Source organism: Sycon ciliatum, chromosome 5, assembly GCF_964019385.1.
Source record: "Sycon ciliatum chromosome 5, ocSycCili1.1, whole genome shotgun sequence".
Taxonomy (NCBI): domain Eukaryota; kingdom Metazoa; phylum Porifera; class Calcarea; order Leucosolenida; family Sycettidae; genus Sycon; species Sycon ciliatum.
In genome coordinates, this window is record NC_088647.1 from 13,326,101 (window position 1) to 13,342,056 (window position 15,956).

Here is a 15,956-nt window from a genome sequence, read left to right on the forward strand (position 1 = left end):
CTTATAGTGTACATGCTTTAACCCGCATAACTCTTTAACCCTCTGTTGTCAAACAAGCATCGATGCAATGGGCTCGATGAGGTAGGTATTCTCAAATTCTCGAGCACAATAACTCCTTAGAATGTAAATACAAAGTCACAACGTGTTTATTTCTGGATGAAGTACTAGCTTTCAATCAAGACACAGTATAGCCAATCAAGACACCGTATAGCCACGAGTGGCACAAAGATTGCCGATGGTTACAAGAAGAAGAAACGCAGTGACTTACGTGCCTGGTTCTCGATTGGGTTCTCTAGCATTGCAGCAGCCTGGACCATAGCCTGTACAGTGTCCGCACACAGTGCAGATCATGCACACCGTGTTGCCCCAGTTGTGGCTGTCCTTGCACATGACACTGTCTTCCTCCTCCTCGGACGTGCCAGTCTCACCATCCTCTGTAAACACACATCACCGCATGCATTCATGCACGCGCACGCACACCGTTTGACCTTGGGACGCCCATCGCCGGAGGCGATGATAGCGATGCTACAGCAGAAGCCATAGCAACTTGTGCTGGGATTGCACCATTCAACAGCTTGCCAGGTTGAAGAATTGACCGCCCCTAGTCAGCCTGGTCTACACCACACAGCTATGAAGTGGCTTTTTCTGGCCAGCGAATCCCTAATTTTTTGGACTTTTTATTTTTTCCCGCACAGACATCACACCACATACTCCGGCATGCACTGGCTGTTGATAACCACCCAGGAGAATGAAAGAAAAGTCAGGACTCTGAGAAAGAAAAGAAAGACGCATGTGACCGTAATCGTCGGGGATCGAACCCGCAACCTATCGATTGGAAATCGCTGCACATACCACTGCACCATATGGGGCTACTACGCACACACACACACACACACACACACACACACACACACACACACACACACACACACACACACACACACACACACACACACACACGCACACACACGCACAAGCACGTACACACGTACGCACACGTACGCACACACACACATGCACGCACGCGCACGCACATGCACACACACGTGTGCACGCACATGCACACACACACGCACACACATGGGTTCAAAGATGGATCAACGGATGGTTACGTATTATGTGCTCACTATTGGAGCCCTCCTCTTGCATTTTCGAGTGCAAGAAATCAAATACCCAACCAGTGCATGCATGCACCACTGGCGGGTCCAGCAAAGCACACCGCAAACTACCGTACTTCCGCACACAAAAGACCATGTGCTTATGCAAAAAGTCGCTGTTTTGGGCAGAATAGAGAGGTCATACTTGGCCCCAAGTCTTGAAATGAAACCAAAGCAGTCTCAGTTTACAGAGCTATGCTCTATTACACCGTGATCACCGCCACAAGACACCGAGTAAGTGCACATACCAGGGTTCACTTCTGCAGAGCTGTCATCGCGACCACACTGACCGCGGTTGTTTAAACCAAAGGAGTAGAGGATGCCGTGATTGTTAAGTGCCAGAACATGGCCTTTGCCAAGAGCACACGTCTTCACCTCGATGCCAAGTAGGCCCAGGACAATACCTGCACAAGCATAGAGAACACGTTGAACAAACTATTGCATGATATGATACAGCAGGCATACATGGCATTCACAAGCTAAGTGTCTCTGCATAATGCATATGTACGTCCGTACATGCATGTGTGTGCGTGCAAGTGTGTGTGTGTGTGTGTGTGTGTGTGTGTGTGTGTGGCAACCTGTCGGAAGGCTACCTTCTTGCCACCAAAGTAGTAGGAAGTTGGACTAGTTTCGGCTCCACAATGCAGTGTGTGTATATAATAAATGTAGCTTTCATGGCCATGGTTCTTGGTGTGTGTATTGGTGTGCAGTGGGGTACGATTTACATGCCTTTGCCAGCTGTGTGGATTAGGCAGTTACTAGTATCTGGTGCTAGTCTTGATCTGCTTCATTCAGATCTTGTCCACTGCTGTTCCTATATTATTAAGAGAAAATCTGTCGGTGTACACCCAGTGCATTGCAGACTTGCATGCTTCTCTTGCGACGGGTGTGCACTGTACATGGCGCTTACGTGCGCTTACGTGCGTGCGTGTGTGCATGCGTGTGTTTGTACGTGCATGAACGGAGCAGCAAGTGAAGAGACTGAACAGCGGCACAAGCATGCTCACCACTCTGAGAATCGGTGAAGTCTTCGCCGACTACGCCGAGCAGATACAGCTGGCCCTTGTCACTGATGTAGGCACTGCCAGTGCTGCTGCAGGCCACTGATGTCACTGTGACCTGGGCTACCTTTGCTGGAGTAGAACCTGTGCACTGCTTGACTGCACGTCTGTTCTTGGCTGAACAATAAGAAAAAAAGGACAGGTTTGTCACAGTGGCATTCTACAAGATAACGCAGTTGAACAAGCGGCTGGATAGAGGAGTACATGTGTGTGTGTGTGTGTGTGTGTGTGTGTGTGTATGTGTGTGTGTGTGTGTGTGTGTGTGTGTGTGTGTGTGTGTGTGTGTGTGTGTGTGTGTGTATCTGTGTGTGTGTCTGTGTGTGTGTCTGTGTGTGTGGTGTGTGTGGTGTGGTGTGTGTGTGCGTGCGTGAGAGGGGGGGTGGGGGGGGAGATAGATAGAGAGAGGAGAGAGAGAAAAGGAAGATAGCAGTGTAGATTGGCCATGGCTTACCCTTGCTGCCATCTTCACCATTGTATGGATAGCCATAACAAGCCACTTTGCTATTGCCGTCAAGTGTGACAACAAAGTTGCCATTGTGTCCAACAGTCACCTGCAAGAACACCATGCCGCCCCACACAGGCACACAGTACAAAGTCATGTACAATACAGGAACACAGTACATGTACAATACAGGCACACAGTACATGTACAATACAGGAATACAGTACATGCCGAAATAGGTACGAAAATCCAAAACGAAAATCGGTTTTTATAAGTATAATTTAAATAAAATACTGGTACCTACTTCGTCCTCGTGTTTACTCGAATTATAAAAAAACCTCCACAAAACCCTCGGCTTCGCCTCGGGTTTTGTGTCGGTTTTTTATTTCTCGTAAACACCTCGGACTCAGTTACTATTCTATAAGTACAATACAGGCACACAGTACATGTACAATACAGGAATACAGTACATGTACAATACAGGAATACAGTACCAGGGCCGGAGGAAGGAGTTTGGGAGTGGTCCGGCCAACCTTTGAGGGGGGTGCGGGGACCTCCCCCGGGAGAAATATTTAAAATTTACGTGAAATAGAGCGAATTTGGGCATCTCTTAAGGCTCCAGAAAATCCAGAAAATTATAGTAAATCAACACAAACACAACTTTTTTATCCATATCATTAAAGCCATACAGTGCCGGTCACGGAGTCCTGAGCTACTTTGAAGCACATCACAGGTCGGCAGTACAGTCGAGTCATGTACCTCTGGATTTTTTACACCGGTTTTGCACTAATCACATCGACCATCCAGCTGGGAAAGCGGTCCGGCCATGGCCGGACCAGCCTGACCGGTTCCGCCGGCCCTGAGTACATGTACAATACAGGAATACAGTACATGTACAATACAGGAATACAGCAGGCGCGTAGCACCGCCGTTGGCGGTGGTCCGGCCAGGGGGATGTCCACCCTGATTTTTTTTGAAAGTAGGGTGCAAAATCCTGCATTCTGGGCACTTTTGGCATTGTTTTACTATGGTGGTCGTGGTCGGGCGAAAAAGTGGTCCGGCCAAAGCCGGATCGGCCGGAGTGGCTGATACGCCCCTGTACAGTACATGTACAATACAGAAACACAGCATACTACTATAGAGTAATATCAGCCTAATGCAGCCCATGGCTTCAATTGGAGCAGGATATTTCATGAACTACGACCAGCCCTGATCATAGGGTGGTGGCGACCCAAGGTAGCGGAAAGGAGGTTTTTGAATATTGACCCGTCCTGTACAGCGGATCCATAATTATTCATATTAAATTTGCAAGTGCGCAATCGAACGCAGGGGCCAGTGTGCTATGTGTGCATACCTGTTTCACATTGCTAGCCACCTCAATCCACTTCAGACTGTCTGGCGCACTGCCAGCAGCAGAGAAGCCTATCGCAGAGCCATTGCCACAACACATGAGCTGCATCGAAGGCAAACCATCAAAGCCAATAAAGAAACATTAAGCACGGGCAAAATCGTACACAAGGCTTTACAAACACAACGTATCGAACAACAGTAATTCAATCAGTTTGAAAGATGCTTGAAATGCAGACAGTGGAAGCCGCCAATTTGACATCAGAGAACAAGGAAAATGTTGACAAAAACAGTAAAGCTTTTAAAAGAGTTCTTTGCTGAACCATTAGCCATACCTTGCCACTATTTTTCAGCAAGAGGGAGAACTCGCGGCCCGCCTCGATGATGGCGTCCTGTGTGTCATCAAAGTAGCACTCATGCAGAGCAGAGCTCTTGAGATAGCTTGCTTTGCCACACGCCATGACAGAGTGAGACGCAACAACAAGCTCCGACTCTTTGATGCACGGCATTGGAGAACTGCTTGAATCAAACAGGCGCAACTTTAGCCCAGTCTGCCGACACATACACAGGAACACACACAAACCACAGTGTGGAAGAAATCGAAGCATGAGAGAAAACACGCAGACACATGCTTGAGAACACCATTGGAATTTCCATGCTACGGTATTACCTGCACCAGTAAAAATGTGCGTACAGTCAGACCTCGCATAACCGCACACATCCGTTTTCCACAAAAATATCCGGATAGGCGAGGGAACCGGATAATCGAACACACGTACTGAATGTATGCATGGCATATGCTGTAAATCGGTAACCAGCGATCCTCTTCTGGATGGCGAGGGATCCGGATAAAAGACGATCGGATAAGCGAGGTCTGACTGTATTGTCCAAAAATACCTCCAGAGCGCCCCACCTTCGTTTCTGGACTGTGAAAGGACTATGATTATAGCACAGTATGATCCTGAAAGGCTGAACTGCACTGCAGGAACTGTTTGCTTGTGTGCTATAGTACTGCTCAATGAAATCCAATAACACGAGGCAATGCAATGCCGGGCGCTGTAAGACTCGACTTACGCAATCGGCTTTCCTTGAGCAGCAGCACTGTTTATATCTCAAACCTCTTGACCTTTAGTCAGTGTTGAGGATCAATCCCTACAGTGCCAACACAGCACCTACGCAATGCAAGTACGAAGTGGCTGGCCCTGACGTCGTATAGGGCGCACACTCGACTCCGCGATCGGTTTTCATTGAGCAGCACTGTGTCGTACAACACGCTTGGAGAAACCTTTCATTCACCCTACTCCACGATCACATCACAGAAGGGGTTGAAGTGATGAGGCCATCTGGCGGTAGATTACGGCACAAGTCGGCGTTTCCACTGTGAAGCATTTAAGAGAGCATGTCTGAGAATACCAAAGTATGTGTGCAAGTGGATCTCTCCGATTTCGCTCAAAATTTGCAGGTAGGTTCCCTTTGGGGTGTGGATCGACTGTGCAAAGCCCTTGAAAAAGTTTCTGAAGGGAACCTTGAAATTTGCATACCCCTCAAAAATGGCCGAAATATCACATTATTTATGGGTCTAGAAACGAGTCACGCCACAGCGTATACGAACAAGCTATGAACAAAGCTCCATCAAGCCAACATTGCCTCACCTTAGAAGAGTTCCTGGAGCAGTACCACTTAGCCACGCCAGCATCCCAGAAGACGAGGTCCATCACCCCCTGACGCCACAAATGATCGTCTTGAAAATAGCCAATTTACAAGCGCTGGCAAAACAGCCAGCTACGTCCTCAATTGGCCAGAACTATACACCGGCAGATAGTAGAACACCTCTTCTAGCGCTGAGGACATGTCCCCCATCTTCCTTTTGGGGTTTTCTTGAAAAAAACCTTTTTGAATTTTTCCACTCGACCATGCTGAAATACGGCCAAAGTCATACCTGCGCAGGAAAGCTCGCCCCGCCGCGACGTCTCCTCAGCAATTTCTACTCCAACACTACTCCCAAGGCCGCAGAACAAAGTGTAGTTTTGACTCTGAAAAGGAAAAGCAGCGGTGATCACTTGTCACTCCAAACGACAAGCTTCTCCTTGCGCCACCAATAATTTTTTGTGCGACTGTTGATGCAAAAGTGACTGAAGGCCTGAGCGCAGTTTTTGAATTTTATTGCAAGATGCACGGTGAAATCACGTGCCTTGTGACGCAAGAATGCCAAGTCGCGTGGCCCACGGCTCACGAGATTTCAGAGTCACCTTCGTCAAGTGCGCTTGTTACTCGCCTTGAACGCCCGTTGGTCTGGAAGTGATCCCACTTGTGTTGTTACTGCGCTCAAGAACACGCTGGGAGTGTTGTAGGCCTACGAACCGGGACTTTCCCTGACCATGTAGGTCGAAAACCAGTGAAATGATGATGAAATCACATTCTTTATGACGTAAGAAATCTCTCATGCAGTTCACGCGACAAGTGCGTGCAGTCAGTGCTACTCGCGTGCCAGTCAACACAGGGACCGAGCTAGCCGCTTTTGTCGAGAATCGACATGAAAACAAGGGACTTTTACTGTTGGACTATGTTCGGGATTGCAGGAGGTAAGTGTGAAAGACGAATAATTCTCCATGCTGTACGGGGCATATTTCAACGGCTTGCTGCCATTGCAACACTCCTAGGACAGTTTGTTGGGGTACTCAGCAGTTCAAGCAGGAAATGAAGCTCATCTTACCTCTGCCATCATGGTCTGTTCCGAGTAGCGTTCCAGGCACTTTCACGATCGTTGGCCGCGTATCCTGATGCAGGAAGCGTCATCCTACGTCACAGAGCACGCGATCTCACCGTGCATCTTGCAAAAAAATTCAAAAACTGCGCTCAGGCCTTCAGTCACTTTTGCATCAACAGTCGCACAAAAAAATTATTGCTGGCGCAAGGAGAAGCTTGTCGTTTGGAGTGACAAGTGATCACCGCTGCTTTTCCTTGTCAGAGTCAACACTATACTTTGTTCTGCGGCCCTGGGAGTAGTGTTGGAGTAGAAATTGCTGAGGAGACGTCGCGGAGGGGCGAGCTTTCCTGCGCAGGTATGACTTTGGCCGTATTTCAGCATGGTCGAGTGGAAAAATTCAAAAAAGTTTATTTCAAGAAAACCCCAAAAGGAAGATGGGAGACATGTCCTCAGCGCTAGAAGAGGTGTTCTACTATCTGCCGGTGTATAGTTCTGGCCAATTGAGGACGTAGCTGGCTGTTTTGCCAGCGCTTGTAAATTGGCTATTTTCAAGACGATCATTTGTGGCGTCAGGGGGTGATGGACCTCGTCTTCTGGGATGCTGGCGTGGCTAAGCGGTACTGCTCCAGGAACTCTTCTAAGGTGAGGCAATGTTGGCTTGGTGGAGTTTTGTTCATAGCTTGTTCGTATACGCTGTGGCGTGACTCGTTTCTAGACCCATAAATAATGTGATATTTCGGCCATTTTTGAGGGGTATGCAAATTTCAAGGTTCCCTTCAGAAACTTTTTCAAGGGCTTTGCACAGTCGATCCACACCCCAAAGGCAACCTACCTGCAAATTTTGAGCGAAATCGGAGAGATCCACTTGCACACATACTTTGGTATTCTCAGACATGCTCTCTTAAGCGTCATTAGGTTGAAAGTCACAAGAAGGGTTTTGGTAGCTTAGGATCGGGAAATGTGGCAGTTGAAAATGTGAGCATAGAGAGCAGAGCGAATGATGATTTTACTCACTTGTTGTGGCTGCAGCTGAGCAATGTGAACACCATCCACCAAAAACTGCATGGGACCCGGTCCGCCCTCGTCTGTACAGAATTATAAAACAAAAAGAAGGAGATCAATATCCAGTGCCGGTCAAAATTGTCAAATAATTGATGACATGCCGACAACACGAAGCTACAACATGATTGGTATACACTTCATGCATTCTCATAAAATCTGCTCCATGCTGTTCGGAAATATAAGCTCTTTGGTATACGGAAAGAATATCATGGGACACCGATAGTGTACTGGCACGAAATACAGAACCTATTGCCAATGCGCCCATGAAACACTACTGTTCTGTGTACACTGCTGTACTGCATGACCTCAACGCGCATTCCAGAGGTTTTCCACGCATACTGCTGTCCACACTAGTCCAATCCTTACACTCCAGCTCGACCGTTTCCTGCTCCAGCAGTGTGTCCGTGTTGACCACTATCATGCTACGGTCCATGCCGGAGCGCAGCTGGAAGAACAATTTGCCCTGTACGCCAAGAAAGAAGACAAGCAATGCTGTTTCCTCAAGAATAAGAAAGGAGCCGTGAGATATCATGACACATTCAAGGGTACGGGGCGTTGTTCTTGAAGTGGTATAAATTTGATGTAAAAAAAGGAAAACATCCAAATGGCGCAAACATGGGACAGCATCCAAAACATTCTCACTTGAGACTGACTAAAGAGCAGACAAGTAACTTCCACGGCCCAAAAGATCCTTAGTGGACGACTAGCAAGACTAGAGGTCACAATTGCATGGAACACCTCTGTTCAAGTCAGATTGATGGAGTTTTCAGGTCGTTCCTCTTTTCGTGATGTCTTGCAGAAAACCATCAAAAAGTATGAACTTTAACCCTTATCCGCCCATGTGTACAAAAATCGTCGGCATTTCGACGATGCACTTCAAGTGCGAATTTTTTCGAACGTCGTTGTTCGCATGGCGATAACTTTTTTTGCAGGCAACGCATGAGATCAGCAGCTTTCCAACGACGTATAGAAAGCCATAGGTTGCTAGTCAAAAGTATGTAAAAACTTGATTTCAAGTTGTCCAAGTGATGGATGCTGCGTTCCCCAATACGACGACGACGATGTGGAGATCGTTGCATTCAGTGACTGGGATGTCAAGGAGGGCACTCTCCACAACGAGAGTGAAGCAGACGAGCACGAAGGAGACGAGCGCGAACCTGATGATAATTTACTTGGTTCGGATTCTGAATTTTCACCAGGTTGTCTGGGGAAGATGTAGAGGATGTCGACGACAGTGACAGTGAAAATAGTACTAGCTGTGACACGGATGGCGATCGCGAACACAGCCTTCTGAGACAAACCCGTGGAGACGACCAGAGTCGTGGAATAGTACCCCTTCCTGTATCACAAAGTCTTATGGTTGTTGAGATATGATTGATTCTTTACGGCAATGTTGAAATGTACCCAAAAACAGGGATTTTAATGGGCAGATAATGGTTAAAGTAGCAAAGTATCATGTTCAGGGATCTCTACTCCCTGTTATATCTGAGTGTGAAGATGGGCACATCAACCAGTGGACCTCTCAACCTAAATTGCAACGCATACCCAATTGAAATCTGTAGTCTCTGCCGCTATCCTCTTCAGTGGCACTTTGTCTAGCACCTTCACCCTGTTCTCATCACTGCTCAACTTGTGTGGGGGCGGCAAGTCTGCTTTCTATGATATTCAACGTAAAATCCTGTGTCCAGTTGTGAATGAAGCATTGTCAAACCACATTGGCCAGCAGCATATACTTGGAACGAATGAGAATCTGAAGGTTATCGGTGACGGGAAGTGTGACAGCCCCGGCTACTCAGCCAAATATTGTACGTATACTAGTAGCTGTATACGCTAACGAAAGGAGAAACCGAACTTTTCTTCAACTTTGAACGTACGCATGTTGGTATGACAAGTAACAATAGCAGTAGTATAGAGCGGGAAGGCTCGAGACAAAATCCTTCAGCGGCCTAAATACGACCTGAACATACGCACGTTGGTATGAGCAGTAAAAATGTCGGTGTTATGGAGCGGGAGGGCTTGAGACGAATATTGCAGCGGCTCAAAGATGCCCATTCACTGGTGTGCAGCCCGCCACGGACAGGAGCGCCCAAGTGAAAGCAATGGTGAGAGATTCTTTCCCTGAGTTTCTGCACCAGTTTGACGTGTGACATTTTGTCCAGTCCATTTCTAAGCAGCTTGCCCCAACCAAAAAGGAGATGAAGCACCTAAGAAACTGGATCCCGGTCGTATCGCATCACATGTGCTGGTGTGCTCAATTCTGTGTTGGAGACCCTGTCTTGCTGGCAGAGAAAGGACCGACCCTACTCCACTACATCTGCAATCAGCATTCTTGGACAGATTCTACAGAGATATTATGTTGAGCTCGCACGAGCCGCTGCCGAACAGTGGTTGGCTAGCGACTCTGAGGGCCATAAAGCACTGACCAAGGTTGTATCCGACAAGACCGTGCTTGCAGATATCGGAAAGCTTTCGAACTTCTGCCACACTGGATCATTAGAGGTGTACCATTCAAACAAGCTTGTGTGGACACCGAAGCAGATCCATTTCTCCTATTCAGGGACGCTCGCCTGGCAACAGCTTGCTGCTCCCAATCACAACAACAACATCGGCCGCAAACAGGCAACGACGGCGGATGGCTCGCCATGTTGGAAACTGGCGTTTCCAAAATCAAAGAAGGAAAGGGTGGTGAAGGTGTACATAAAAAGTCAGCAGCATAACGGAAATATATTTGCCATGCTTGAAGAGATGCTGCAGACAAAGAGGGATTTGCTCGCTGGGAAAACACCAGACGGTGATTAAGATTATCCGGTTGTGCCGGCAGACGTTCCTTGCAACATTGTATGGGGCGATTCACACGACGATACCGGGAGTGCCGTGCATGATGTAGCCTTGGTGATTCACTCACGTGATGCTCATTTTAAGCGGGAACGGGGTACCGTGGTCGGTATACACGGTGCCGAGAGCTTTCCTTGGCCGGGAGCCTGGGGGGGGGGGGGGGGGGGGGGGATGAATAGCATTCCATGAGCCGGCATGCGCATACTTTGAGTCGAGTCTGCTTGTGTGAAAAGAAATGTGTGGTCTGACACTCGCTTGTCTTTACCCTGCCAGCTACTATTGTCACACCGGAGCTAAAGCAGAAGCTTCTTGAAATCTGGGCAGAGCTTTTGACAACCTGTGACAAACAGATGGTCAGTCGCCAAGAGAAGGAGGAAAGGCTGTGGCAAAGCTGAACGAGTACGCCAAATCCCATGGCCACCAGCGTTGCTTCACGATCAAGGAGGTGGGCAACAAGATCGAAACGTTGAAGAAAAGGGGCCGCCACATATCCGACCAGTTCAAGAGGAAAACTTGATCATCATCGATGCATCGACGAGAGACAAACTAGAAAAAAAAACATTGAGTCTTGAGAACAGATTTATTTCTCCCCACGGCACCACCGGGAACTCGACAGTACAAGTCAGCATGTGAATCAAAATTTCCATTTTCCCGCGTACGGCACCCTGCGTATGCATCCCGCCAGTACCACGGTATCGCCGTGTGAATCGCCCCTAACAGTACCAGTCCCAGCTAAAGAGGATGTGATTGCAAGCATATCTCTCGTCTCTAAACCGGCCTTCCAGCTCGTGTTCCTTTTTCTTGGTGTTTCCCATCAGCATGTACATGGCTCTCATCGCAGTGTTTGTTCTGATGTAACTGAAACACATTCACATATTGGAATTCACATCGGCGCAGCTTCTCTCCCCCTGTAACCAGGCAATCCACATCCGTCTCCATCGGTTGCCAATCATTACACTTGCACTATTCTACACTATTGGCAGGACCAGCGTACGTCTCCTTGACACTTGCACTATTCTACACTATCGGCAGGACCAGCATACGTCACTATTCTACACTATTGGCAGGACCAGCATAAGTCTCCTTGACACTTGCTCTATTCTACACTATTGGCAGGACCAGCATACGTCACTATTCTACACTATTGGCAGGACCAGCATACGTCACTATTCTACACTATTGGCAGGACCAGCATACGTCTCCTTGACACTTGCACTATTCTACACTATTGGCAGGACCAGCATACGTCACTATTCTACACTATTGGCAGGACCAGCATACGTCTCCTAGCAAACTTCCTGAGGCTCAGCAGATCTACAGTCAGTTTCAAAAAGATTAGCAATCCTGGCGATCGCCCGGGGAGTTTGCCGTTTTACCGTATGCGCGCTCGAGAGCTGGCTGGAAAAACTCACTGTGAACTCGAAGAAATAATCCGCGCGGAAGCATGAAAAATGATAACTCACTCACGTCGGTACATGTACGTCTGGTTTACAACAAATGAGTTCTTCCTCGTATCGACATGGAGTCAGAGAGGACATGTCGAAAGTGTGGTAAATGTTGACGAGCGGGATGGGTCCCAATTCGTTTCCTGCCCAATTTCTTTGAGCTGCGATGCAATTTACTCTCACGATGTGACGAAAACGACATCGACACAGATTCATTCCCAAGGCCATGACTTGGCAAAGCTATCCGTGGGACTTCGACGACATTTTGAGAAAAGCAGACACCTGTGAAAGCTGATAGAAGACGGCGTTGACTCCTAAATTCAAATAAATTGGCGATCTTGAAATACTGAAATACATGTAATTCTCAAAGAGAAAACGATTGATCGATGTGCCGTTGAATTCAACAACACTAGCTGCAGCGCAATGACTTCCGTGTTCACTCACACCGTTTCAGTGTTGTGGGTGTGTTCACATGGCGTGAAGCAGTCAAGTGTTAGTAAGTTCGGCAGGAAACGCGAGCTCCAACAACAACAAGTCGTTTGGCGCAGCCACCTTCTTTGGCTTGTACTTTTTGTACCAGCGTGACCACCAAAACTATGAAAAAAAAGTTTGACTTGAAGATAGTTTGGGATTTGAACTCACAACTTCATGGCCAGCAGACAGCATTCATAACCACAAGGCCAAAAAGGAAAGGATAAATCGTGGGTTTTGATAAAAAATCGATACTGACATCCAGGGCAAATTGTAAACCATGGGAAAAGGCCGGAAACCTGGCCGAAATTCTGAATCCTTAACGGCTGGTCCAATTGTTCCGAAACCTTCACAGAACAATTTGCCGTGTCCTAACAAGCCATTCTATGTACTTTGTTGTCCAAATTTCCCTTATCTTCGTACTTTTTAACCCTTTAGAGCCTAAATTATTTCAGGAGACGCATGAAATTCACAAACTCACATTTTCATCTGACTGTAATTTCGATATCCTTTGGAGTATTCCAACAATCTCGGGCTCTATGGAAAGCTCTCTCCAAGACGAACACAGCCATACCCAGTTCTCAATTGATAGAGTCGTAGGAGTAACGCCGCAGCGCGATCTGAGCGCTCCAATGCCAGACCTGCGAGCGCGGTACTAAATTCTCAGCCATTTCAACAATATCGATCGCAGAACGGTCAATTTTTTTGCAGGAGAGAGCTTCAAAATGCAGCTTGAAAATGACGTATGCCAGTCGTGCACGCGTCGCCAGCGAGTCAGGGAAAATCCCTTGCTGGCGTTTCAAATTTTACGCCGCGCGAGCCGACTCGCCCACGCGAATTTCGTTCGAGTGTCGTAACTCTGCGCCATGACCTCGGATCGTCTTCGGGTTTTTTGGAGCCGACAGCTGAGGCTTTTCTGATACGATTAGACCTTTCGTTTGTTGAATTCGAACAAGGATTGACTGAATGACGAAAGTTTGAAGTCACCTCAGCATGCACTGTACAGTCTGGCGGATATATCCGTCCTATAGGCGTTATAGGGTTAAGACCAAAACCTGATTGCTAATCTTTTTGAAATGGACTATAGCTTCAGGTGAAGAAGCCTCCTTGAGGCGCCCTTCAGGCTCACTGGAGTAGAGCTGAAGATGCATGCCATACCAAGATGATGTTGAGAGAACATGGCAAACAAACTCTTCTTCAATTTAAAATTTCTCCAACAGGAATTGCTCTTGGTGCATCGTCGCTGTCAAGCTCCCGTATTCACGGGCATAAAAGGGCACGCACTTAAATTCGAATACAGGGGCACCTCCACTTATAAACTTATAAAGGCATGGAAAAAAAACTCAAGAGCCAAGAGTGTATTGTGAAGACCCGAGTACTCATATTGAAAGGCATGCCCTTGTATCCGGAACATTTGTTTCCTGGCGAAATGGAAGAAAACTCATTTTTCGCATATTGGACCACCAACAAAAGTGGAGGTGTGACTGCGGCCTAAGATACCAAGAGCGTAAGTTGAATTGACTCCCATTTTTTAAGGGCACAGAAGGATCGTGCTCCAGGGCGAGAAATCTCTATTATGGTGGAGAAAGAGATCTACCTTGATACATCCAATCCAGCCGTCTTGTCCGGGATAGAATTCCTTGTTTTTGATGTACACATATCCCTGAGCACAAAAAAAAGGAGCAGAAAACAAGCAAATCATGCAACCCTATCCAGTACTCGTGCATGAATACATTAGGTTTTCAACGCTTTCTAGACTGAAATGCGTGTTTAAACTCACGCGTCAAGCCATTCAAAGCATACACTAAGTCTTCATATCTAGTGCAGTAAAACTCCCCAGATCCAGGCAGGTTGGGACCGAGCACTGCCCATATCTAGGAATTCCCCGCAACTCAGAACTTATTATGCTTACTGCATGCAAGTAAAGATGTTAGGACAATCAATATGACTGTTTTGGGGTCGTTTTCGTTGAAAAGCCATTTTGATCACTCTAGATGAGTCAGAAAGGTGCCCGGTCGACGGACGTGCCCGGATTAGGGATGCCCGGATCTCGGGAGCTTTCCTGTACATCGCTTTGAGTACCAGAATGGCAAAGTCTTTCCAAGCTACTCTCATGTGACACAAGACTGTTTTGGATGCCAGGGAAAGGGGAACAGAACCCAACACTCTAAATCACTGAACAGAACCGTATCAAACTTGAAAGAGGAAGTAGCGAGAGCCTCAGACACTACATAGTACATAATACTGTAAATATACAAAATTTCGGCGCTGCAAAATTTCGGCACTTCACGATTTTTGACATTTCGGCGGTGATTTATTTTCGGCGTGGGGTAGAGGGCATGGTATTGCGACAGATGCTGTAAAAAATTTCATCGGCGTTTTAATTTAGGCGTTTTGGGTCGGTGCCGGATATAGCCGAAATTAAATAGCTGCCGAAAATTTGTATATTTACAGTAGGGTCTTCCAAGAAGGCAATGTGAGTGGTAGAGCTAGCTAAGGCTGTCATCACACCACGGTACAAAGCGCAGCTGCGTCTGCGTCCATAGGAGTGTTTGGTCGGTTGTCATGATGATCCATGTACGGGGTGAAAACGGGAGCAGAGGAAACGGGAAACGTAGACGTGGTAGGGAGAGGGGGGAATATACAACTTTTTTTTTAAACTAAAACGGGTGAACGTACGTATCTCACCCAGCTTTTTACCGAGCGACCTTGTACGCGCGTTTGAACTTTCAAATTTCTCCAAAAACGTGACCGCGTGTACGGGTCAAGAACTGTGCCTGCGTGATGATACGACCACCCGTTTCGGATTTTTTACGTGGACGTAGACGTAAACGGGAGTCAGAGAACGTAGTGTGATGACGGCCTAAGCACCCTATCAAACAAAAGATACCGCTGAAAAGGGAAACCCCAGATTTCTTCGTAGAAAGGAATCCACAGTACCCCACTGATTTAAAAATAGTACGAATAGTATCTCACAGAGACATGATGTTCAGTAAATAAGTCTGTAGCAGGATACCGATTTCCCTGCACTCGAATATAAGTCGTACCCCCATTTTCAAATTTGAGTAATATTGTTCCAGCACATTCAAATAAGTAGGATGTCATACTCAATAGTAAGTCGCATTCCCTTCTTTGGCCTTGAAGTTTAGTGCATAAAGGTGTGACTTATATTCGGGGAACTACGGTACTCATTTCGCATCTAGCACTAACTTTGATTGTCCCTTCGTGCCCAGTACCAATCTTTGCCAAGCCATCATTCTTGGAGAATACGTACGCGTAGTTGCTATCTACAGCCAGCGAGCTGGCTTCTGCAGCACGCAAAAGCACACAGAGGTACAGAACAATACTCTTGAACGTGGCAACTTGTCAAGCTGTTAGTATCACACTCATACGACCTGTTGGCAGTGGTTGCCATTGGACAGTGGTTAG

At 47.2% G+C, this 15,956-nt stretch overlaps 1 protein-coding gene across 2 annotated transcripts in view; it reads right to left on the bottom strand.

The window, feature by feature from the left end:
* LOC135817675 (E3 ubiquitin-protein ligase MYCBP2-like) overlaps positions 1–15,956 on the bottom strand; it is a 102,374-nt gene that overhangs the window by 75,409 nt on the left and 11,009 nt on the right. For both annotated transcript variants that reach the window (XM_065330901.1, XM_065330900.1), the window contains exons 8-17: positions 15,738–15,835; positions 14,125–14,190; positions 8,143–8,239; positions 7,729–7,799; positions 4,343–4,558; positions 4,015–4,113; positions 2,670–2,769; positions 2,165–2,335; positions 1,406–1,561; positions 269–434 (exon numbers count right to left, since the gene is read on the bottom strand). In XM_065330901.1, coding sequence (XP_065186973.1) covers positions 269–434; positions 1,406–1,561; positions 2,165–2,335; positions 2,670–2,769; positions 4,015–4,113; positions 4,343–4,558; positions 7,729–7,799; positions 8,143–8,239; positions 14,125–14,190; positions 15,738–15,835 — 1,240 coding nt within the window. The remainder of the gene's footprint in view (positions 1–268; positions 435–1,405; positions 1,562–2,164; positions 2,336–2,669; positions 2,770–4,014; positions 4,114–4,342; positions 4,559–7,728; positions 7,800–8,142; positions 8,240–14,124; positions 14,191–15,737; positions 15,836–15,956) is intronic.